Source organism: Hippichthys cyanospilos, chromosome 9 (assembly GCF_059441005.1).
Source record: "Hippichthys cyanospilos isolate Australia breed blue-spotted pipefish chromosome 9, RoL_Hcya_1.0, whole genome shotgun sequence".
Classification (NCBI taxonomy): Eukaryota; Metazoa; Chordata; class Actinopteri; order Syngnathiformes; family Syngnathidae; genus Hippichthys; species Hippichthys cyanospilos.
In genome coordinates, this window is record NC_142377.1 from 9,260,979 (window position 1) to 9,282,796 (window position 21,818).

The 21,818-nt window shown below is 36.7% G+C and overlaps 1 protein-coding gene across 1 annotated transcript in view; it reads right to left on the reverse strand.

Annotated features, from left to right (window-relative positions):
* Nucleotides 1-20,852, reverse strand: part of cntn3b (contactin 3b) — a 57,343-nt gene extending 36,491 nt beyond the window's left edge. Inside the window, exons 1-4 of the mRNA XM_088422953.1 lie at nt 20,527-20,852; nt 13,497-13,631; nt 10,771-10,906; nt 3,600-3,775 (exon numbers count right to left, since the gene is read on the reverse strand). Coding sequence (XP_088279079.1) covers nt 3,600-3,775; nt 10,771-10,906; nt 13,497-13,551 — 367 coding nt within the window. The 5' untranslated portion in view covers nt 13,552-13,631; nt 20,527-20,852. The remainder of the gene's footprint in view (nt 1-3,599; nt 3,776-10,770; nt 10,907-13,496; nt 13,632-20,526) is intronic.
* Between the last annotated feature and the right edge of the window lie 966 nt (nt 20,853-21,818).

Below are 21,818 nucleotides of genomic sequence, written 5' to 3' on the forward strand. Positions count from 1 at the left end.
TAAATCCGTTTTTTATTTTCTTTCCGTCCAGAGTATTTGGCTCGAGAGCTGTCACGATGGGATGACTTTAGAGATGATTATTCTATCGCTGATTTCATTGATTATTTTCTTAACGCACCGTGGTTGGGATATTGCGGTTTCACCCTACCCCAAAAACTTAACTTTATTTATTTAATAATCAAAAACATCCACTTCATGGGTTTACATTTATGACCATATCTTTTGCAGCTTTACCTTGCTATTTTTCTTCAGATCAGACAAAAATATACATATAGATTTTATGTATTTACCTTTTCAACAACAACAAAAAAACGTTCGCTATTTCACAGATTTCAGTTACTGCGGGTATTTTTGACTGATTATTTTTGTCCTATGTTTAAATGGCCATAACTGGACAATTTGATTGGATTGGCACAGCCCTATTGTTGTTAAAATCAATTGAAATAATCAGGAAAAAAAAACATGATTTTTGTATTTTTCTAAAATGTATACACATTTCAAATATAGTCAAGTGTAGGTGAAATTTTAGTTAGTGTTACATTTTCATGCACATCTTATATTTAAAGGGCTTAGAAAAGGATTAGAATATCTTTAGCCGTGAGTCATTTATTATTTTTTATATACTCTTCGGGCTATATACAGTAATTAAAATCCCTTAATTTGCCCAAATCGACAGTTCACTTTATAATCCCATTAATAAGGCTTTCTTTTGTCTTATTTTTTACCGAGTTTAGCAAAAGCAACTCCATAATTGAAGTAAAATGCTAACAATATAAAAAGTAACTAAATACAAAAAAAAAATGTGAATGCCTCTCCGCTGTAAATATTATTTTTCCCCTAGAACTGTTAATTGAAAAACTTCTAACAATTTCATTAAGCATAAACCTGTCAAAAAAGAGTAGAGTTGTTTTATAACAGACCGACCATTTCCTGGGGCTTCAGAACAGGAAAAAATATGCTGTAGGTCTTCACTTGAGTGAACTGATGACACACTGTATCTGCTTGAGGCTAACCTCGCAGTAGTTGCAGTGATTCCTTGAAGAATCTCTTTTCCTCAAAGACGGAAAAAAACAAACAAAAGCAATCGTACATGCAGGAGCCATCCAGCACTCCAGTGTTAAGCAGAATATTCAAGAATTGTTTGTGACAGCTATTAACTTGACTCAGCAGCCAAAATGATCTGAACACAAACAAGGCAGAACATTGGATGAGTCAATCACAAATAACACAAGCCTCATGCTGTTGAGCATTTTTCATCGCGGACTTTCACATTTTTCACCAAAAAGACATCTGATGTAGTACTCCTCTAAATGCAAAATAGGCGACACATTTGTTGATTTAGTCTTGGATCATTTAAATTCAAAGGAGATTGGAAGTGTTTAGAATTGAAAGGTTTATAATAAAATATCAACATCTAAAGGTATATTGAAATTTTGGACATTTTTTATTTTTATTGAAATACTTTTTTTTAATTGCTGGCTAACAGAAAAATCCTTCCTTCAGCAGATTGAACATACCTGCATGTTTAGCACCAAAATATTAATAGAAAATGGATGGATGTATATTTTCAACCTAACACCGACTGAATACAGCAGAATATTGCAGAGTTAAATGTCAGTTCAAACTCAAAATCAATACTTCGACTGTCATCTTCTGCCTCTCTTTGTTTAATTTCATATATATATATATATATATATATATATATATATATATATATATATATATATATATATATATATATATATATATATATATATACATACCAACCTATATGAATGATCTTTATCATTTTATACATAATTTTTATATCTAAACTATCATTTTAAAACTCTATTTGAATACAGCCATTGAATGTACAGTTTTTTCATTTCTAATTATTAGTTGTTCCATAGGTTGACATCTTGAATAGATACATTTGATTTACGGGTGGACTGTCTCCTGGTGCCTATCAAAAAAAAAAAAAAAGACACAGGGCTCAAATCATGAGAAAAAAATCCTGCTCATAGTCCAAATATTACGGTAATGTTTGCTGGGTTTTGAGACTTTCAAAAGGGCACGGTAGAGAGGAGCCACAACATTCCTACATGAGGACAATGTCCTCATTACATTGAAAAACTGCATCAGCCACGGTGATCTCTGTCACCTCCCCGTCTGTACATTTGGCTGACAATAAATGTCAAGCAGCATTCCTTTTCATCCAGCCCACGCATATTGTATACGATTCATCACAGGACCATGTGGATAATGGCAGGTGCGCTCGTGAGAGGAAGTTAAAGGGTCATCATCCTTGGGACATAATCAATAGTCAGAGATCTTGATCAAGAGGAGAGGTTACTTTGTGATGCTTATCAGGATGAGGATGACTTCACTTTCTGAACGCCTTATTTAACCCTTGCACACACACTTTGCAAACTATACACATTGTACTTTTTCCTTAATTTTGGAAATACTTTAAAAGGCGTGATAAATTTATTTAGGAATATTTGTTTTCCTTCAACCACTCAAATCGTTCAGAGACCTCTATTCTATCCATACATACGTAGGTGACATTTATTAACACCCACAAAAAATTGAAACATGGTATGGTTTGTCTTTGTAGTCTTTGACGTGATAAAGACATAGCTGGTCTCTACTGCCACCTACTGTCTTGACATGAAACACAAGTCAACAAAGAATTTTCTGTTTGCTGACTTAGTTTGGAATATGGCAAAAATCGCAGAAAAATCAACGTAATAAATCTTATTAAAATGCATCTCAAAAATTGTAAATATATTGGCTTTGTATGATCCAAAATTTGGACAATGACTATTCATGCACAAAATCTCGCACATCATGCTGCAATCACATAGAAATGTCAGATTTGTTGCATTTTGAAATTTAACATGTTTTAATCATCTGCTAGAAATGTCAGCTCCCTAATGTTTTTTTCCCATTGATTCCTAAATGATATCATAAAAAAAAAACATTGAATTCACATAATTGGTAAAATAATAGTGCAGTCATTTTATTCCACATCATTCTCAGAGTATTTTAGCTAAAGGATGGCACACTCCAGGTAATGTGATAACTAAGTGCTCTTTGACATGTTGTCACCATCTGGGTGAAATTTCAGCTGCCTAGCTTTTCGTTTGATGTAAAATGCCTTTGTTGTACAGATCAAAAGATTGGACAAAATACTGCACAAGGGATAAAATAAAGAGCTTATCATTAAGACGTGCCCTCTAGAATACACCGAAAGATGGGACTGAATGTGAGATAATCAACAAATGCATGACTTGAGATGGTCTCCTTGAAAGTATGGATCACAGTGTCTTTCTTATTACTTGGCGAACTAAGTGTCACTTTAGATTGAGCACCCATGCTGTCAGATCTGGTAGCACTAATTACAATCAATGGAGTTCAGAAGCTGCTTTTCCCGCAGTGTTTGTTGCATCTGCCATTTCATTCCATTACCATCAGGCGCTCGAAAATCTATTCCCGGGCAAACTAAATAGTAAATTAAAGTAGACCACAAGCCTATTACATGCACGTCAGGTCGACCTGCAAGAGATACCCAGATGAAGTGCGTCAAGAGTCCTGCCAGAGATTTCCGTACTCACATGCAAATTGGACGCTCGCCTTGCGGCTTAAGATGGAGCCCCTTGTGTTGAAAGCTTTACACTGGTAGATCCCAGAGTCTTGGTCCTTGTCCAGGTTGCTAATGATCAGGCTGCCCCCAGACATGTGACGCCGGTAGTCATTCTCCAGATCAATGAGTGTTCCGTTGAGTGACCATCTGAAAAAAAACGCAAACACAATCAGTAGCTGAGTCCCCGGGAGATGCACACTCAGTATTTATCACAACGATCAATATCTTGCTCTGCCCACAGTTAACAGACAAGTTGGGGTACAATTCAGAGCATCTTGGCATTTGGAATACATACGTACGTTTCATAACTTGTGTAAAGTGTTTTTGGAATACATTTCCCTTACTTAAAAAACAACAACAACAATGTATATATATATATATATACAGTATATATATATATATATATATATATATATATATATATATATATATATATATATATATATATATATATATATATATATATACACACCCTTGCATCTGTTTGGCAGTATGGACATCTTTCACAGTCCATACCTTTTTTCTAAATTATTATCCAGTCCTTGGTGTTGAAAATGGCTTACATTCTTTGATCAAGTCAAGTCAAATTTATTTGTATATCCCTTAATAACCACAGGTTCTCAAAGGGCTTCACAAGTAAAAGAAAAAAAAAATCACAGAAAACATCACAAATTTACACCGGCATCCTCTGAACAAAGATCCCAGAAGGGCATTGATAATACAATATTAAAAGAACAAAAATGCTGTCTTTGGTGGTCTTTGGAATAATTGCATTTCTTTTTTTTTTTAAGATCTGAATAGAAAACTGCAGTTTTGCTGCTAAAATATGACTCTTTGATGTGTGAATATTCATATTTGCCGAGGCATCACGTCACAATTGTTCAACTGCCATTTAGAATAAAAAGAATCCATTTTATTTCATTCTCCCAGGCAAACTAACAGGCAGTTAGAACGATGCTTCACGCTGACTTAAACCCCGTCAACGTTCGCCGAGTTTCCTGCCTGACCGACTACAAAAGACACATCTGTCTTTCATCTTGATGACTGCACGATTCATCCAAAAGTCTGTGGCAGGCCCGTCATCTGCCCGATTTTTGTATAATCCAGTGACGATATTACTTTTAAAAGCCCTCTTGTCATAGCAAAGTTACAGTTCTAAAAATATCTGTCCACAAAGATGACATTAAAGTAAAACACATTTTGACATTTATACGTGTTTAATTAGATTCCATATTTTGTGCTGAAACCTCGGATTAAATCACTCAAACACGGGAAAACCAATTAGCTTTTCTCTTGTACATGTTCAACGTAAAAGAGCATAAAACTCAAATGTAAATACAGCTTCTGTGCGAGAGGAGAATACAATAAGTCCAACAGTCCTATTTTCTTTGAGCTGTGTCATACACACAGCCAGACCCGATTCTGAAGAGTGACCTCTCCATAACCTTGGGTTTCACATACATTTTGCATGAAGTCTCATCAAATAGACTGGGGACTGTACTATAAAGCTGCCTCATCTGGCTTTCCTTTAGGCCAGATACCCTCAGAGACTGCTCATGCCATAAATCGTGCACTTCCACACACAGATCGTTAATTCAAAATTGCTCCTTAGGATCTTCATTTATATTTGAGATTATCATTGCTGTGCTATGAAAACTAGGAAACATGTTTTAAGATACCGTATTTTCAGTATCATATCGCGCAAATAAAAGGTTTTCATTTGATCAAAAATATATGGTACACGCACAATTCTTATTGTGTGTGCATTGAGCCAAAAAATCTGGATTTTTTTTTTTTCGTAGGAGTTCAACTTGACTGACTTTTGGACAGTTTCCCTTTGACACGGGGACGGAATATGAATGGTAAATATGGTGGCCCTCTCGAGGTTTCCTTTTCCGATAACTATTTTCCGATAATAATTCTTGAATTATAAACTGGTCATAGAACATCATGTATTTTGTACGATAAACATACAGGAAGCAATAAATCATTCAGAGAACTTACATTTGGTTTCTTTTTACCGTATGTTTGAGCATGCACCATTTTAACTCTTTCAGTGACAATCGTTATTGGAAAAGGAAACCTCGAGAGGGCCACCATATTTACCATTTTCACTCATCGTTCAAGGCCGACAGAATATTGTGTGCTATGTCTATGTAAATATTGTTGGTATCATATGAAAGATTGATTTCGATTCCTTACTTTGGTATCAAAATAGACCCTATAATCGAGACTATACATATTAATACACCACACCATACGGTGCGGAAAATACGGTTAATGTAAGGCCATAAACAGCAGAGCATGGAATGAACTGGCACTAAATGGAATTGTGCAATTCGTTGACAGTTGGTCTTCTCAATATTGGCAATATTCGGGTTTTAAATGCAATGTAAATGCGCACAATTACCCGTACAGGCTCATATACCGAATTATATTCTTATGTTACCGCTTTTCTAACCCCCATATGTGGTAATGCAAACACGTTTGGGTTACTGCCTGGGTTACTGAAACATAAGTTGGTCTTCTGAGCATGCTCCAACTACAAACAATTAGTTATTTTCAATACGAAAGTACTTAAAATACGCTACACAATACTGTTATGCACCAGAGCAAAAGAGGTAAACAAAAAAAGTCACCGCTACTAAGGAGCTTAATTGAATACATTAAGTTCTCCTTCGCGGGATAAACAAACGGGCCCAAATTCAGACCGAACAAAGAGCCTCACTTATGGAACGAGGAGAGAAACGATTACTTTATTACGGCGGTGAGTGGCAAGAATATAAAATGATTCAGTGATGACGGGAAGGGGGCGGGGCTCTGATGAATGACGGACCGGCAAAAAAATGTAAATTGCCCACCTATGTTAATTAGTTTATCATAGGAATTGATATGACAACTGTGTGACTGACATACAGTACACATCACCCAATTACCTTCCTGACTGAACAAAAAAGGTGAAATCCAGGCGCAACTTCGTAAAAGTGAGACAAAACAAAAGGCGTTGCAAAATCTGTCAGGAGACAAGGCTGGAACCCGGTTTGTCCCCCGTTAAGCCGTGACATCTGGTCAACCTAAACAAAACTTCAATAATCTCGTGATTGCGAACATCTAATGTGCTAGCCACTTACTCAAGTCCAGGCAAATAGTCATATCGGCAAACATAAGCTAATTTTGCGCATATGCGGTCTCTCAAGGGGTTATATAATTTGAGTTTCTGTCTTCTGCCCAAGTGCTGTGACTGGATTCCGAACAAACATCTTCATCTTTACACACCCTCACTTCTAATTATGCCTGGTGCAGAGCCATAAACACAGCCAAAGTCATTAATCTGCTTGAAGTCGCATTCCATGATAGCGGACCATCCAGTTTTTTTTTTTTTTTTTTGGTTCCCAATCACTGCTGTGTCCTTGATCTTGTGTTACAGCAGATTCCCAGTAAACACAGTGACAGGTGTATTCATAAAGCCCGGCTCGCAGCCCCGCAGTGTGCCGCGCGGCTTCGCTGGACTATTTATCAAAAGAGACTCTGTCAGGGCTCCTCGCCTTTGCACTTGCGAAGAAGGAGCTTGGATTGTGATAGAGTGATAATTCTTGTAAACCTTAACGCAACATCTTTCAACGAAATATAATGTCCAAATTTATCTGACATCCAATCAAACATTATTTGTAGCTTACACTGTCACATTTTGTAATAGCGACAATATTTCCTAGAGCAATTACTGTATACTCACTCTTTCGATATTTCTAGAAACCTTAGTAGCTTTGGATTCTGACCTGACATTTTCCAACAATAGTTTTGAAACCCAGTGTTGGCTAAAAAAATGATAGTAATAGATGATGTAATAGATTACTGTAGCGATGGGATATTATCGAACAAATTGTGTCACATGGGGGTACGTAAATGCAATTCTTGTGATAACTGTCTTTTCAAATTAAGAACAAATAGATTGGAACATGAAGTAACTCATTCATAATTTCTTTATTGTAAATTACTAGTCACCAGTAATATTCTCTATCTATCTATCTATCTATCTATCTATCTATCTATCTATCTATCTATCTATCTATCTATCTATCTATCTATCTATCTAGCTAGCTATCTAGCTAGCTAGCTAGCTAATTATCAAGCTATATATATATCAAGCTAATGAGCTAGCTAGCTAGCTATTGATCGATATAACCCAGAGAGTTGGGTCAAATTGAATCAAAAAATGTCTGACCTTTTTGACAAACTTTGCAGGATTGTTTTAAATGAAACAACCCAGAAAGTTGGGTCAATTTGGCCCAAATTTTGGGTCAGTTCTTGTTAGACACATCCTTTGGTTATTTTTAACCCAAGTGTTTAGAGGGTATGCGTTCATCTTGTGAAGTTTGATATGAATGCTGATTTTTCGACAGGGCGTACTCGGTTGAAAAAAAGCTGAGAACCACTCTCGTAGAAATAAACTCTTTAATATCTTGCATACAACACGTTGGAGTATGTCTCTGGAGTGTCTGCCGACCCATCAAGTGTGAAATTTAGCAACCAATTAAATCTCGATTTAACTGTTTCTTTCTGAAAATGTCTGAGTGAGATATTCTGCACTGCTGCTGCACTATTATAAGACAGCTTATTAAAATAATAACCCTTTTCCTCCACAGTACTTCAACTTGGTTAGCTGAACTTCAATAGCAAAAAAAAAAAAAGACAATTTTGAAGTGGCAGCTGAAGCACTAGCTCAAAGCCAAAGGTAAGCAGAGCTATAGTCTTTTTTTTTTTTTTTTTAACTGGCAGCGAACAATGTAACAAGCATGAAGTTTTTGATTATACAGTACGATTAAGCTAAAATGTTTGTGTGTGGGTGCAGGGTAGTTAGTATTTTTTTGTGCGCCTAATCCCTTCACTTACTGAAATGGTACATCCATATTGGGCATATCCTGTTTTGGCTTTTAGACAAGATATTTTTTTTCTTCAAACTGATTTAGAGCTTATAGTTAAATACAGTTTAATTATTGTATTTTCAAGTTGTCATCTTTTATTCCGATCTTGTTTATTTTCTTATTATGGTCTGAAAAATATGGTACTTTACTGAACATCTGTCTACAAACGATTAGGGTACACGTTATCAAAAATACAATCTTGATGGGGCTAAATTTAGAATTGAAGTCTCGGGTGTTCATTTATGGAATAATTATGGAATCGATCTGAAAGAATGTGAAACATACAGTACTATGTTCAAAGAAAGGTTCTGAAAGCAGTTAATTAAATACATGAATCGCCTATGATATTCTGTAGGAAATGGAGAATTCAAAGGTGTATTTCTGCTTGGTTTATTTACTGTATGACATTATTTTATTTTACAGTATATAATGTACCTACTATTTCAATGCCATGTAATACTATAGCGAAAACAAGGGGTAGGAACTGACAAAGTCTTCAACTTCTTCCTACTCCTTTGAACAATTAAAATACTTTATCCGTCGTTGATGCTTTTTTTTCATTTCGTTCTATTTTTATTTGTTTTTGTTCCCCTTTGTTTTCTGTTTATATGTTCAATAAATCAAATAAAAATATCATTTTTCTCAATCAAGTTTATTTTATTTGCTGTACCTGTTTGCGTCTTATAACCCGGTGCAGTTTATTACCGGGTGTGTTGTATTGTCTGAAAAATATGGTAAGAATGAAAAATAATGGTAACCTGTGATCATTTCCCAGGCCATTTTTCAAACCATAAAAAATACTAATAATTTCAATAAAATGTGCATATACTACAGTGCTTTGATAGGTGGAGTGTAACAAAATTTTCCAAAAGTATCATGGTCCTGTTTTTTTTTTTTTTTGTTTTTTTTTCACAGCACATTTCTTGCGATACGTTTAGGTTTCAAGTAATGTCACTCGCAAGGTTACTGCACCCGCTCTCCTGCTAGCTGTGCATCTACGTGGTGCTGACCAAGCACCGAAACACAATCTACCACAACATCGCCACGGCATCTTTTTCGGCAGAATCCCAAAGCAGGAAATAGCTTGCAGTATACTACCGAACATGAGCTTCAAAGTCGACTAACGAGCCCTTTTCTTAGGTCATGTTGATTACAAAACCAAACCACCACAGTCTTCGACCTCAATCTGTTTGGAAGTTTTCGGCAAATTGATTAGCCGGTGTGGATAATGTTGCAGTTCCCGAGATTGATCTATTTTTAAGGATCTCTGTCTCCACTCAGTTGAAGGGTTTGGGAAGATGAGAGTTAGTCTTAAAAACGCTAACATAGAAAATAAAAGATTTCAACCCCCAAATTAGGGGTGCGTTCTATACACAGCCGTGTCTTATATTTGGAGAATTACAATAAATAGCATTAGCCTTGTCTCATTTCAGAGATGGCAGCCTCTGCATTTTTGATCAAATCTAGTCAAGGTTAGGCAAATACTGTAATCACTTGAAAAAAAACACATATTTGGTTAAAATATAGAGACTTTAAACAAAACACAAAACAGCAGTGACTGGGAGTCCTGCCAATCAAATTCTGCAAATCTATGGATCTTGTTTGTCATGTAACACATACATTGTAAATTATAAAGATTTGTTTTAATTTTTTTATTACACAGTGAAATTCTTACTCTGTTCACCTCAGCGAACAGCCATCATGCTAAACATGTCATTGAGTACTGTAGATGGACAATGATTCATATATATATATATATATATATATATATATATATATATATATATATATATATATATATGAGCAGGTCTAAGCCGAGTTTTGCGTTTCGGCTGTGCCCATAGCGGAGTGTGTTCAACTTTTCCACTCTGTAGGCTGGTTTCCAATGTTTTCATTTTTAACACTTGTGCAGTATTTTTTCCGATCCTTTGAGGGATTTTCACATCAAAGGGAAAGCATTGAAAGGTGAAATTTTACCCAGATGGTGACAACATGTCAAATTTCATCATGGCACGATCACTTAGTTATCACACCACCAGGATTGTGCCATCCCTTGGCTAGAGCTATGACCCAAAAATGGTCAAACTACTGCACAAGGGTTAAGCCCCCGAAACACCGTCACCTTCTAAACAAAAATGACTTTCGATAGAGTATTTTTTCATTTTTCTCCGCAAGCATCATTGTGTAAACGGGCCCGTAAATTCGCTCTAGGTCGTTTACCTGTACTGTGGAATAGGGCTCCCTTCTGCTTCACACATAATGGTGGCTTTCTGGTTGGGGGAGCTGATGGGCAAAATGAGGTCAACCGGCTCCGTCCTCCATTTCGGCCCTTGAAATGTGACATCGTCTGTAAAGGCTGCACGAAAGTTACCAAAACCACAAAGACTTAGAACACCAAATGACAACAACGAATGACTCTTCATGTATTCACTTTCTTTTCATTTTGCCTCTTTTACTTTTCACGACTGATTCTCGAACCTGGCTGCTTTTTCTAAGACCAAATGCAATAGGACTTATTCCCATGGTGCAGTGTGTATATTATTTGCTTATCTTGCAGCGGGGAAAATGCATCCCGCTTATCTCGAGCTTTAACTGCATATGCAGACATATTTGCCTCCACAGTATCACGGTGCTTCAAAACGAAAATGCAAATGATTACAAATGTTGGCAATAAGTCATATACCGCTTACATTACTGTGAAAATACTACACTAGGTACAATTGAACCAGTGTGTACTGTACATTTGTGTAGAACACAGGCGCCACGTGAGTAATCGCAAGAATATAATAGCAAACACTGCCCACGGTCTCCATAATAAATAATTCCTTGTAAGCAACGTGGTTGTTAAGTAAGCAAAGTGAGACATTTTCATGCCATCTATGTCAGAGTCAGCATGCACATAACTATGGGCTGTATGCATGTACTCATCTTTTAGAGTTTCAAAGGTGGAGAAGTGGAACAAAAATCTGCATCAAATGGAGACAGCGCAAACAAGCGGCCAAAGTAGAACTAATTGGTGTCCGGCTGCTTACACGCTGCAGCGTATGGCTTGGAGTTCAGTGCGTGCTTGTGTGAGATTAGTAGCAAATATTTCATGCCATTCCAAGTGACAGACTCATATTTAATAGGAGGAACAACATTCATATATAAAGTATTGAAGTGTGGAACGGCCAATGTGGAGGAAACATTTTTGACTGGCAAACCCGTTTGATACTCTTACAAATGCCACTAAAAGTATTTGGAAGCTAGATGCTAAAACACATAGAATTTTTTTCCCATAAAGACATTGGGTATTTACCCTGTGGCAATATCGAGGAAAATATCCGACATCATATTAAAACCACAAAAAAACAATGATTATTTCCTTTTTTTTTTTTACAGGTATTTGTATAAATTAATTAAATGTTAAAAATGTTGAAAACGACTAGGAAAAATAGGAGTTTTAGCATTTTGCCCACAAATATGTTTCATTTAATTTATTTTAAGTGTGTTTGAACGTATTTGTATGTCTGAATGCATTTAAATATGTTTTAATGTCAAGTATGCATTTTTTATATATACATGGTTTGACAATATTTATTTGCAAATATTTGCGAGTACAGTCAAAACAGTAAAGCTAATTTTATTGGATCAATAACAATGCTGCATTCCATGCCATTCCATTTCAATTAATATTTAATAACAGCACCCATTCATTTAAAAAAATGCATAGCCTACTTACTTTTCAGCTAAATGTTGAGAAAAAAAATGCATTTTTTTCCCCCAGTAACACCACTATTAATATACTTGCAAATGTGTATCCTCCATGGTATTATGGGAGAGAATGCATCATAATAAAACCATAAAAATGACTAAAAAACAATGTTTACTTAATTTTCAAATTTTACAATACTGACCAACTGCTACGAAAATTGTATTATCTTTTGGGATATGGGGTGAAAATCCGGCATTCAAATACATATTTATTTGTGAGTGCATTCAACTGTATTTATAAATGTATTTAAAAATATTTTAATGACTTTTGAATATATTAAAATATGCTCCAAGCTTGCGTATTTTAAAGTGCACTTGAATGTATTTGCAAGTATGTTGGTATTCAACGTAATTACATTGCAACATATTTGTTAATAAGCTTAAAACATATTTGAATTGTACATTTGAGTGCTATTTTCAAGCACGTTTGAACATAACTTAAATATGTTCCAAGCTTCCAATGTAGTTTACGTATTTGCAATTAAACTAGAACACAATTATACTTTCAAACGTATTTGTAAATCATGTTCCAACTTATCTGCTGGTGCGTTTCAAGGTGTCGAAACATTTTCACTCCACATGTGCATCTTCACATTTCCATACAGTACATAGCCAAACAATATATACTGTATTTTAACCATAATGAGCTCAGCCTTCGTGATTTTCAAGAGGTTCTGACGTACTGAGATTCATCACTTCACGAGTCAAGGCAAAGCATATAGAATTTCCAAGTCATTTGAACTGAGCTCGTTATTTTGCGCCGGTCTCTTTAGTCCCGAGTGTCCACGGGGGCAGAGGGAGAAACGGAGTTGAATAGGCCTTAAATGACTGGCTCGATTCATTGCATGGCTCCCGATAATGATCTGGACAGTCCATGAAACAGGAATGGTGATTGGACTCCCAGTTGGCCCTGACAGCTCGCTGCTTATGTGTGCTTTCCTTTAGGGAACGCGAAGGACACCGTGCTGTACGGATACTTTATTTCTGTTTGTGGAGATGTCTCTGGGTTGTTTACAGATGCGCTAATTGGGTTTCTACCTTATTAGGAATTTTATATTCCATACATTTGAAATGAGACTTGTAATTTGAAACTCCTTGAGGAAGAAGCACAAATATCCCTTAAAAAAAAATCATCATTTGTTTTGAGATCTGAAAATCTATGGCAACAAGGACACTGTGTTCAAGTCTCTTACCTGCAAGGCATCCCGTGATTGATAGCAGAACAATTTGTTTCCATAGTAACATCATCTTTAGTTGCGAAGGGATAATGGGACTCTCATCCAATTACTTGTGAATGGAATTCTCTCCTTGTGAAAACAAGTTTGAATCTGAAGGGAAGCAATTATAGATGTGATTAAAATTTGACAGTTAGAAATACAGCAAGACATAAAAATAAAGAAACTGTGATTACAGGACTCCAAAAGTCAAAATATGGGAAGCGAGTGAAAAGGAAGCGGGAAGCAACATTGGGGAAAATAGCTGCAAATATCTGGGATGCAATTTTCAGGTGGCACTGAAGAAGAAACAGCTGCTTAATGGGTGTGTTTTCTTCTACTATGCTTGTTTCTCATCCTGCCTAACAAGCTCATATCTCCGGCTTAAAAGCGAAGTGAGGAAGGGAATGAATGACCTCAAAAGATACTTACTCTCTCCCTATTTGACTATTAATAGGAGCTGGCAGACTGTGTATACCAGCACTCTGCAAAATGCCGCTTCACAATTCAACAAAGAGTTTGCCGTTCAAGGCAGAGCATGCAAACTCCGTTTATGTCTGTATATGTATTTTTTTTTTTTTTGATGCCAAGTATAATGAACATGGGCTAGAAACTCCAAGGTTGGTCCATATTTGGAGAATATGCAACATTTAAGGGTCTCAAAATGATTTTCAGAAGAATCACATCTGGTCAGCTTATAAAAACAAATGACTTTCATGACTCTAGAGAGGCATTTCATGTCTGCAATATAAATTAAAACCAGTGTTTGGATACGAGCCAATAGGAGGGGACCACTTGGTGAAAACGCAAATTTTAAGATTCAAGCGTTTTATTGTCATATGCATAGTAATACCACACAATGAAATTCTTATTCGGTTCACTTCTCCGAGCAAACTACATTCCATAATCGAGCAAATAATAAGGTAGGCAATAAAACCAAACAAAAACAGCAAGCAAGGTTGGTCTATATTTAAAAAATATGCAACATTTTATTGTCATATGCATAGTAATACTACACAATGAACTTCTTATTCTGTTCAATTCAAAATGCATCTCAAAAATTGTCATTAAAATGGTTTTATATGGTCCAAAATTTGTACACAAAATCTCACACGTCCCGCTGCAATCGTGTAGAAATGTCTTGATCGTTGCATTTTGAAATTTTCCATGTTTTGATCATCTGCTGGAAATTTCAGCTCCCGTGTTTTCCCCCGGTGATTCTATTACGATATCATTAAAAAAAATCAAAGGAATTTCCATCATTTGTAACATAAGGCCACAAGCGTTAATGATCTCAATTTTTGAGAAAATGAAAGGATATTAAATGTGCCTCATCTTCTGGAAAATACATTAAACACGCCAGAATTTATTATTCCCGCGCTAGACTTTGCGTCTATCTAGCATTGAGAACATATCAACCAGATCCCACCTACCAACAAATGACCTAAATAGTCCAAATTTTTTTCCTGTATGGATGAGCATGGGACCTTGACTTGTGTAATTGTGGTATCCGTGGCACAGAAGGGGCTTTGCTCAAGCCCTGACCTACATCACAGTAAGTGGAAAGTGATATGCCTCTCAGGATTAAGAAAGCAACCCGGCCCCTTATCCTTACAACATAACCCGGTTGTGGTGATTAACCCCGGGCTATTTTTGGAATTTCTCAAATTGACGTAAAATACCAGCGGTCACAACTCGTAAATGCAGGATCGTGCCTTGACGTGAGACGACCGGCCGTCGTGCAAAGGAGAACGAGGAGCTGAACGTCGGGGTGCTGAGCAGACACATACAGTGAGAGTAAATTAAAAGTTCCATCATCATTTAATGGCCCGTGCTGTTGTAACTAACGTCGTGGAGAGCGTTCCTAGTGTGACGTAAATGCAGTCACAGCAAGAGTGGATTTGCTGTATTTCGAAATTTTGCCACTCTGAAAACCCATCACATTGAATTACACGCTTCTGGATTTGACCATACACGAAAAAAAAAAAAAAAAGCCTGGATTTCTCAGTGGCTTGGTATTAACTGCCATCCGCTCTCTAAGGGATTCAACTCCAGTATCCTCCTCAGCCATCAGTTCAAATAGCCTCAGGTTCCAGTAGGGAATATCGCCCAGAAATACTTTGGCTGCAAGTTTGATGTTTTCTTGTTTTCTGTGACACGATGTCTCTGCTGATTTGACACATTTGTGAGAACCTCACATGAACGCCTGTAAAGCTTACAAAATAAGTGCTGAGAAAAGCTGTTAAATTTTCCCGGATTTGCACTTCAATAAACGGTCTTTCAATTTCATTATCAACATTATACCATTATGAACAGGAAGTAGTATCCCAAAGCATTTATTTCTTTTACATTATAATAAGTTCAACTTCAACCTGTTGAGCCTGGAAGGGGTCTCCTCCCACCTGGGGTCACTTCTGAAGGTTTTTTATTGTCCCCATTTGTTTTTTTTTGTTTTTTTTTTTTGTTTTTTCTTCCCCTTTCTAGGAGCTTTGTTCGGGGGATGCTGTTGTCTATTTATGATGAAAAGAAGCCTCTGTATCACTTTTTTTCACCTGTGAAACCCTTTGAGACTTTGGTGATCAGGGCTATACAAATAAACCTGATTTGAATAAGTCTGAAATGGATCTAGCACAATTTAAAGGCCCCGACGGCAAAAAGTACAGTACTCTTTCCAAATTGAGGGAAAATTGGAACATGAAACACATGTTACTATTTTCCGATATTGTGAATTCTTTGCAAAACACCACACAGGCACGGGGAGAACATGCAAACTTCATACAGAAACACTGGAACCATAAAATCAAACCCACAACCTCTGCATGGTGAGGTGGATGTTAGTGCATGTAATGTTTGTAAAATAAAAATGAACAAAACAAGTTATGTGTTAATTAATACACAAATGAGTGCATGGAAATAAATATCCAGACTAGGGATTGAAATACTTAATTATATAATATGTATAATCGCTTGTAAAATTCTTAGAAAATCACAATGTTCTATCGCTTGTCAGCAAGTTGGTGACCCCTGGCCTCAATTCATGAAAGTAAATATACGACATACGTAAATGTATGTCATTGGAATTGAATGAGTTTATTGTGAGACCTAAGCTACGCACAAGCTATGAATGTTAGAAGTTGAATGAATGAAGTTAACGTTAAAACTGTAAAATCAGTATACATGGTCGTTGTCCAAATATCTTTCAGTGGATGTATACTATAAAAACATCAAACCTTTAATTGGGTTTAGTCGTAATCGTCTAAAATCGATTCATTTTCCTGGCCAAATCTCAAAGTAAATAGGACGGTTTGTTGATTTGTGTGGCTGTTGTTGTTGGCCTCCATTTGGTATACTGATGATCACTTCCAATTATTCACTTATTTAGAATTTGCTCAAGAATTTGTGCAAATCACCGTTGAACGACTGACTCCCTTTCAATGACTTGTTGTCTTTGAAAGTATGCAGCCATCCATCGTGTCAAATAAGCTGCAAAACAAGCATCCGGCATCCAGGCATTGCAACGCACAGCTGCGCTTTGCCTATGAAGGAAGATTCGCAGTCAATGGTGCACTGATGCCTCTTAATTTACTCTGACTGAGGACCTGCGCACCAGCCCATTTCACATAATCCGGGGAGCACGGAAAAATAGCTCAAGTGATTAACAAATAAAGGCAGGCTTTAATGTCTCTTTTTCACCGGCTTCAGCACAAAGCTTGATGAAAAAGAAAAGCCGAGAAGTAATTGTTGGATATTGATTGGGCCGTTCTGGCGCCTTATCATTGGCCCGGCAAATTCGGATTTCTATGACCTCGGCGGATCTCAGAAATAAACTTTCCGTATTTTATTTAATTGCCCTCTACTCTCGAAGTACGTTTAAAAGATCAAATATTAAGAAGCCTGGAAAAAATGGTTAAATACACATTCTTATTACCGACTTTGCTTGTTCTTGCTCGTTTCCATCAGAGAAGTTAATTGCATGACACGCTATCAACAACATGCCTAATACAACTACTCTCATTCACAACGGATAAATCTTCCAAAGATATTTTTATTTCAACACGCATGAAAGCGATATTTGAAGGGCAAACATTTGAGCTGGTTTTATGTGAAAACTAAGTGAGTTTTCATTACGTAAAACAGACCCTAATACATATATATATATATATATATATATATATATCTATATATCTATATATATATATATATATATATATATATATATATATATATATATATATATATATATATATATATATATATATATATATATATATTTCATGTGATCAAGCGTGACTTCGGGGACATCCCTAGTTTATTCAAAAACCTTTAAAAATCATTTATTACAACGAGTTTGAGTCAACGATTATGCCTGTCAAGTTTGAAGGGCTTGTTTTTTGTTTTTTTGTTTTTTTGTTTTTTTTTTTTACATTTGCATTTGATTTGCTATTAGCCTTCATGCTAGTGCCTGCCTTCCATGTTTGGTTTTTGGACAGTATATTAAACTCGTCATGCTCTGCTGTAAATGTAATTGCAATCAAATCAATTTCACATGGTTTTATGCAATGTTCTGTTGACCACACCAGCACACCAATTGGAGTCTCCTCACTGATCTGTGAACAGGCGTAGGCTACGCCATGCATTGATATGATCACTGACCTAATAACAACTGGCACAGCCTTTAACATAGCACCCGTGGTTTGGGATAGGAAAAGAAGATAAGACAATAAAGGATAATGTACGGTCAAAATAAAAAAGGTGAATATTATGAATTAATACATGATATATGCCTTTATTTTAAATAATTATTCAAAGACATCACACTTTAACCTTTATTACCCATATATATATATATATATATATATATATATATATATATATATATATGTATTAGGGCTGTGTCCCTCCTGCGTTGAGCATGGCTGCAACACTCAGCTGCTGCTTGACACCCAGAACGGGAGTGAGCGCACTTAAAAGACAGCGAAGCAGTGATCCGTTTCGCAACCCCATCATCAGCCAGGCACATCCCCAGACCTTCATCTCACATACTGCCACAAACACATGACTGGCGCTCAACTAAGACCAACAAAGAACACCCTGATCCCCCCACCCTGCCCCCACCCCAGTATCTTGGTCTAGTTTTCCAAATCATTATACAGTTTTGCGACAAACTCTGACAGAACTGGCTGGGGGAGTGCTGTCACATATTTGAGGTCTGTGAGGGGGAAAAAAAAAAAAAAAATCATATCGGACCTCAGCATTTGCTGTAAATGCTTTCAATCTCCATCCTCTGACAGTCCCGGGCCTTTCGAATCATCATCACTTTTCTTGCCATTCATTTTCTTTCAAAGAGTTTTGAAAGCAAATTGTGCTGCAAAAAGTCAATCCTGCAATGCCATGCTGGATTTTGCTGGGCTATGAAAACATTTGCTGCATGGCTTCAAAGACATGTTTCACCTCCCATTTAGCTGCTGCTTGATATTCTCAAATTGTGCGCAAAGGACTATAAATAAACAGGAACGTCAAGCAGATGGATTATAATCCCATTTGAATATTTTTTCTGTGTCGGTAATATGAGTAAAAACAAAGTTTGCAGACCAGAATATTTAAATTTGAGGCGGAAATAATAGCAGACCTTGAGAGCAACTGAAGTAAATTAGCACACTGTAAAAAGTCAATTTTATGAAAGTGAAAATGGAAATATTTTTTTCTTTTTTCTCTAAAGAGGGAAAACAACTTGTGTAGCAAAAAAAAGCTTAAGAATGCTAATTTAAAAATATTAAATGAAACATTTTCCAATTGAGATGACTGCGCAATAAATTTATATTTTTTCAGATGACAAAAGAATTGTTTGAAATATCTTTTAAAACCAAGACTTCTTCAATTAATCTTAAAATCTTATCATAAGAACCAACTAGGATTTATGTTTCCTTTCTGTAATTTAAATGACAAATGTTTACTCAAATGTACTGTTGTCATTGTTCGAATAAAAAAAATAAGTTCAAAAATTAGCAGCTTTGAATGGGAATAATCTGGAGAAAAATATTCTAATTATGACTAAAGATTTTCTTAAATAATTTATAGATCTCATAGGTTTGCTTGAATGCAATTTGAAAAACTGGGATGAATTTTGAGATTCATGAGAAAATGTTGCTTATATTAACAGTATTATAAAACCATTTACTTAAACTCATGCTCAAATGAGGGGAAAATGTAATTATTGTAAGCTACATTTGGAAGAAAATTACCTTTCATTGAGAACTTTTTTGCTTAAATTTGACTTGATTCTTGCTTAAATGTAGACTTTTTGACTTGTTTTGCTCTCAGATTGATTTTAAAACCATTAGAAAAATCTCTTGAATCAGATTTCAAAACATGTTTTTTTTTTTTGCTTAAAATAAGAACATTTGCCTTTTTTCTTCTTTTTGTTTTTAGTCCGGCATTTTTTACAGTGTAATAACAATGAAAACTATATTAGGCAATAACATTGCAATTCCTGGAAAAACCCAGAGGCTATATTTTACAATATAAAAGAATATTATGGCTTTATCGTCAATGAACAGCTGGCAAACAAGAAAATTGAGAAAGACAGTGATTCAAAAACAAAAAGTTGTAGTTTCTTTCGGACCTTCTGCCATGTGTCTGCGTGACTGAGTAACGTGGTACCATATGGAATTTGTGCTGGATGAAGCAAATGAGCCCCATCCATTCCAATCCCAGTAGGACCATCTAAACCATTCGAGACTTGTCTCCAAACGCAATCATCAGCATCGTGCATGAGTGGCCATGCACTATCAACGTGCACACCCCAAATCGATGCTCCCCCTTCCTCCCATTTAACAACGTTTCATTAAGATATCCTCATCGACTCTGGCCGCAAGACTCATTCATTTCACCGCGTTGATCACATGAGGTGAAATGACCTGTGATTGCATTTCAACACAAATTACACGGCAACTTGGCATCCCTCAAACGTGTTAACGTGCCAAATCAAAAGCGCAGAATCGATACTTACTTCTGTGATGCAATCTTTTGCTCTTTAAGAAACTGCTAGGATTTGTAATTCCAACAATCCGCTGTAAATGTTATTCCATGCGCTATTTGACTTTATCCCGTTCCCTCTTGGGTGCGCGCGTCCACCTCCAGAAATCCCCACCACCACCACCGCCACGCCGAGATTTCACTGCCGGTGGGTGATTGGCGCAGTTTAGCGCCGTGTTCCTCGAGCTTCTCCTCCAATTGCCACTCCGCGAGATGCGGCCAAAAAATCAGGCAGCGGTGCTAGTGAGCGGCGATGCTCGATGCGCGCATCCCACAGCGGGATCTGCGCGATCTCTCTCACTCGCCTCTCTCTCTCTCCACTCTCTCTCTCTCTTTTCTTTCTCTCTCTTTGTGCGAGGCGCAGAAACGTGCGCCCACTGGTGACGCGTGAAAATGCGCTGCTTGTGTGTGTGCTGCGGCAGCCTAATGCGCCACCAGCACCTGCTTCCCGTCACATGCACTCCATTGAAAGTGGAGGACATTGCTGTGCCCAAAAAGTACCCCCCCACCCCCCAAAAAGCATGAGGTGCCTCGCTTTTATTACATTAGGGCAGGGGTCCGCAACTAGCGTTTCGCCCGTACCAGTCAGTGAGTCAAATGGTACAGGACATATTTAATTCCGTTTTATGTGTTGTCTGAGTCTGAAAGATATTTAATTTCGGAAAAAATTTATACAGTGGACCCCTGAGGTACCACATCTATGCCTTACGTTTTTTTTTTCATCTTACTACGTGATGTGCACCATTTTTCATCCCCTCTTTAAGGTATTTTCCCACTTTACATCAAAAACAACTGTCATGACCCTTGGGGTTGGCTGGATTTGTTTTATTGTGTCTCCATCTTAAGGCGCGTTTAGGTAATTGCTCTTATTTTCTGGTCCCGTCAAACTGCCTGCGCTGCAACGCACCACTCAGATGCTGGTCTTCTATTGGTTGGCGTCACTGTCAAAATGGCGGCATGCTACGGACTGGAGTTGACGGTGTGCTTAAAATAACTATTTATTGTGCATTTTACTGCTTAATTCAAACTTGAATGGGTGAACCATGGGTTCCAAGATTCCTAGTGATGTTAAAGAGAAAAGCATGAAGATGATTTAAATGGAAACGAAACTGGAGAAAATACGAAGAAGGCTAAGATAGCCTACCCTAGGCAACCATCAGGAGGGAATATGGCCATAACAAGCTTGTCACATAAAGGTACTTAATTCCTTTCTATATTTTCTTTTATGATTTTTTTTTAATTGTATACATGTATAGTAAGTGCGGT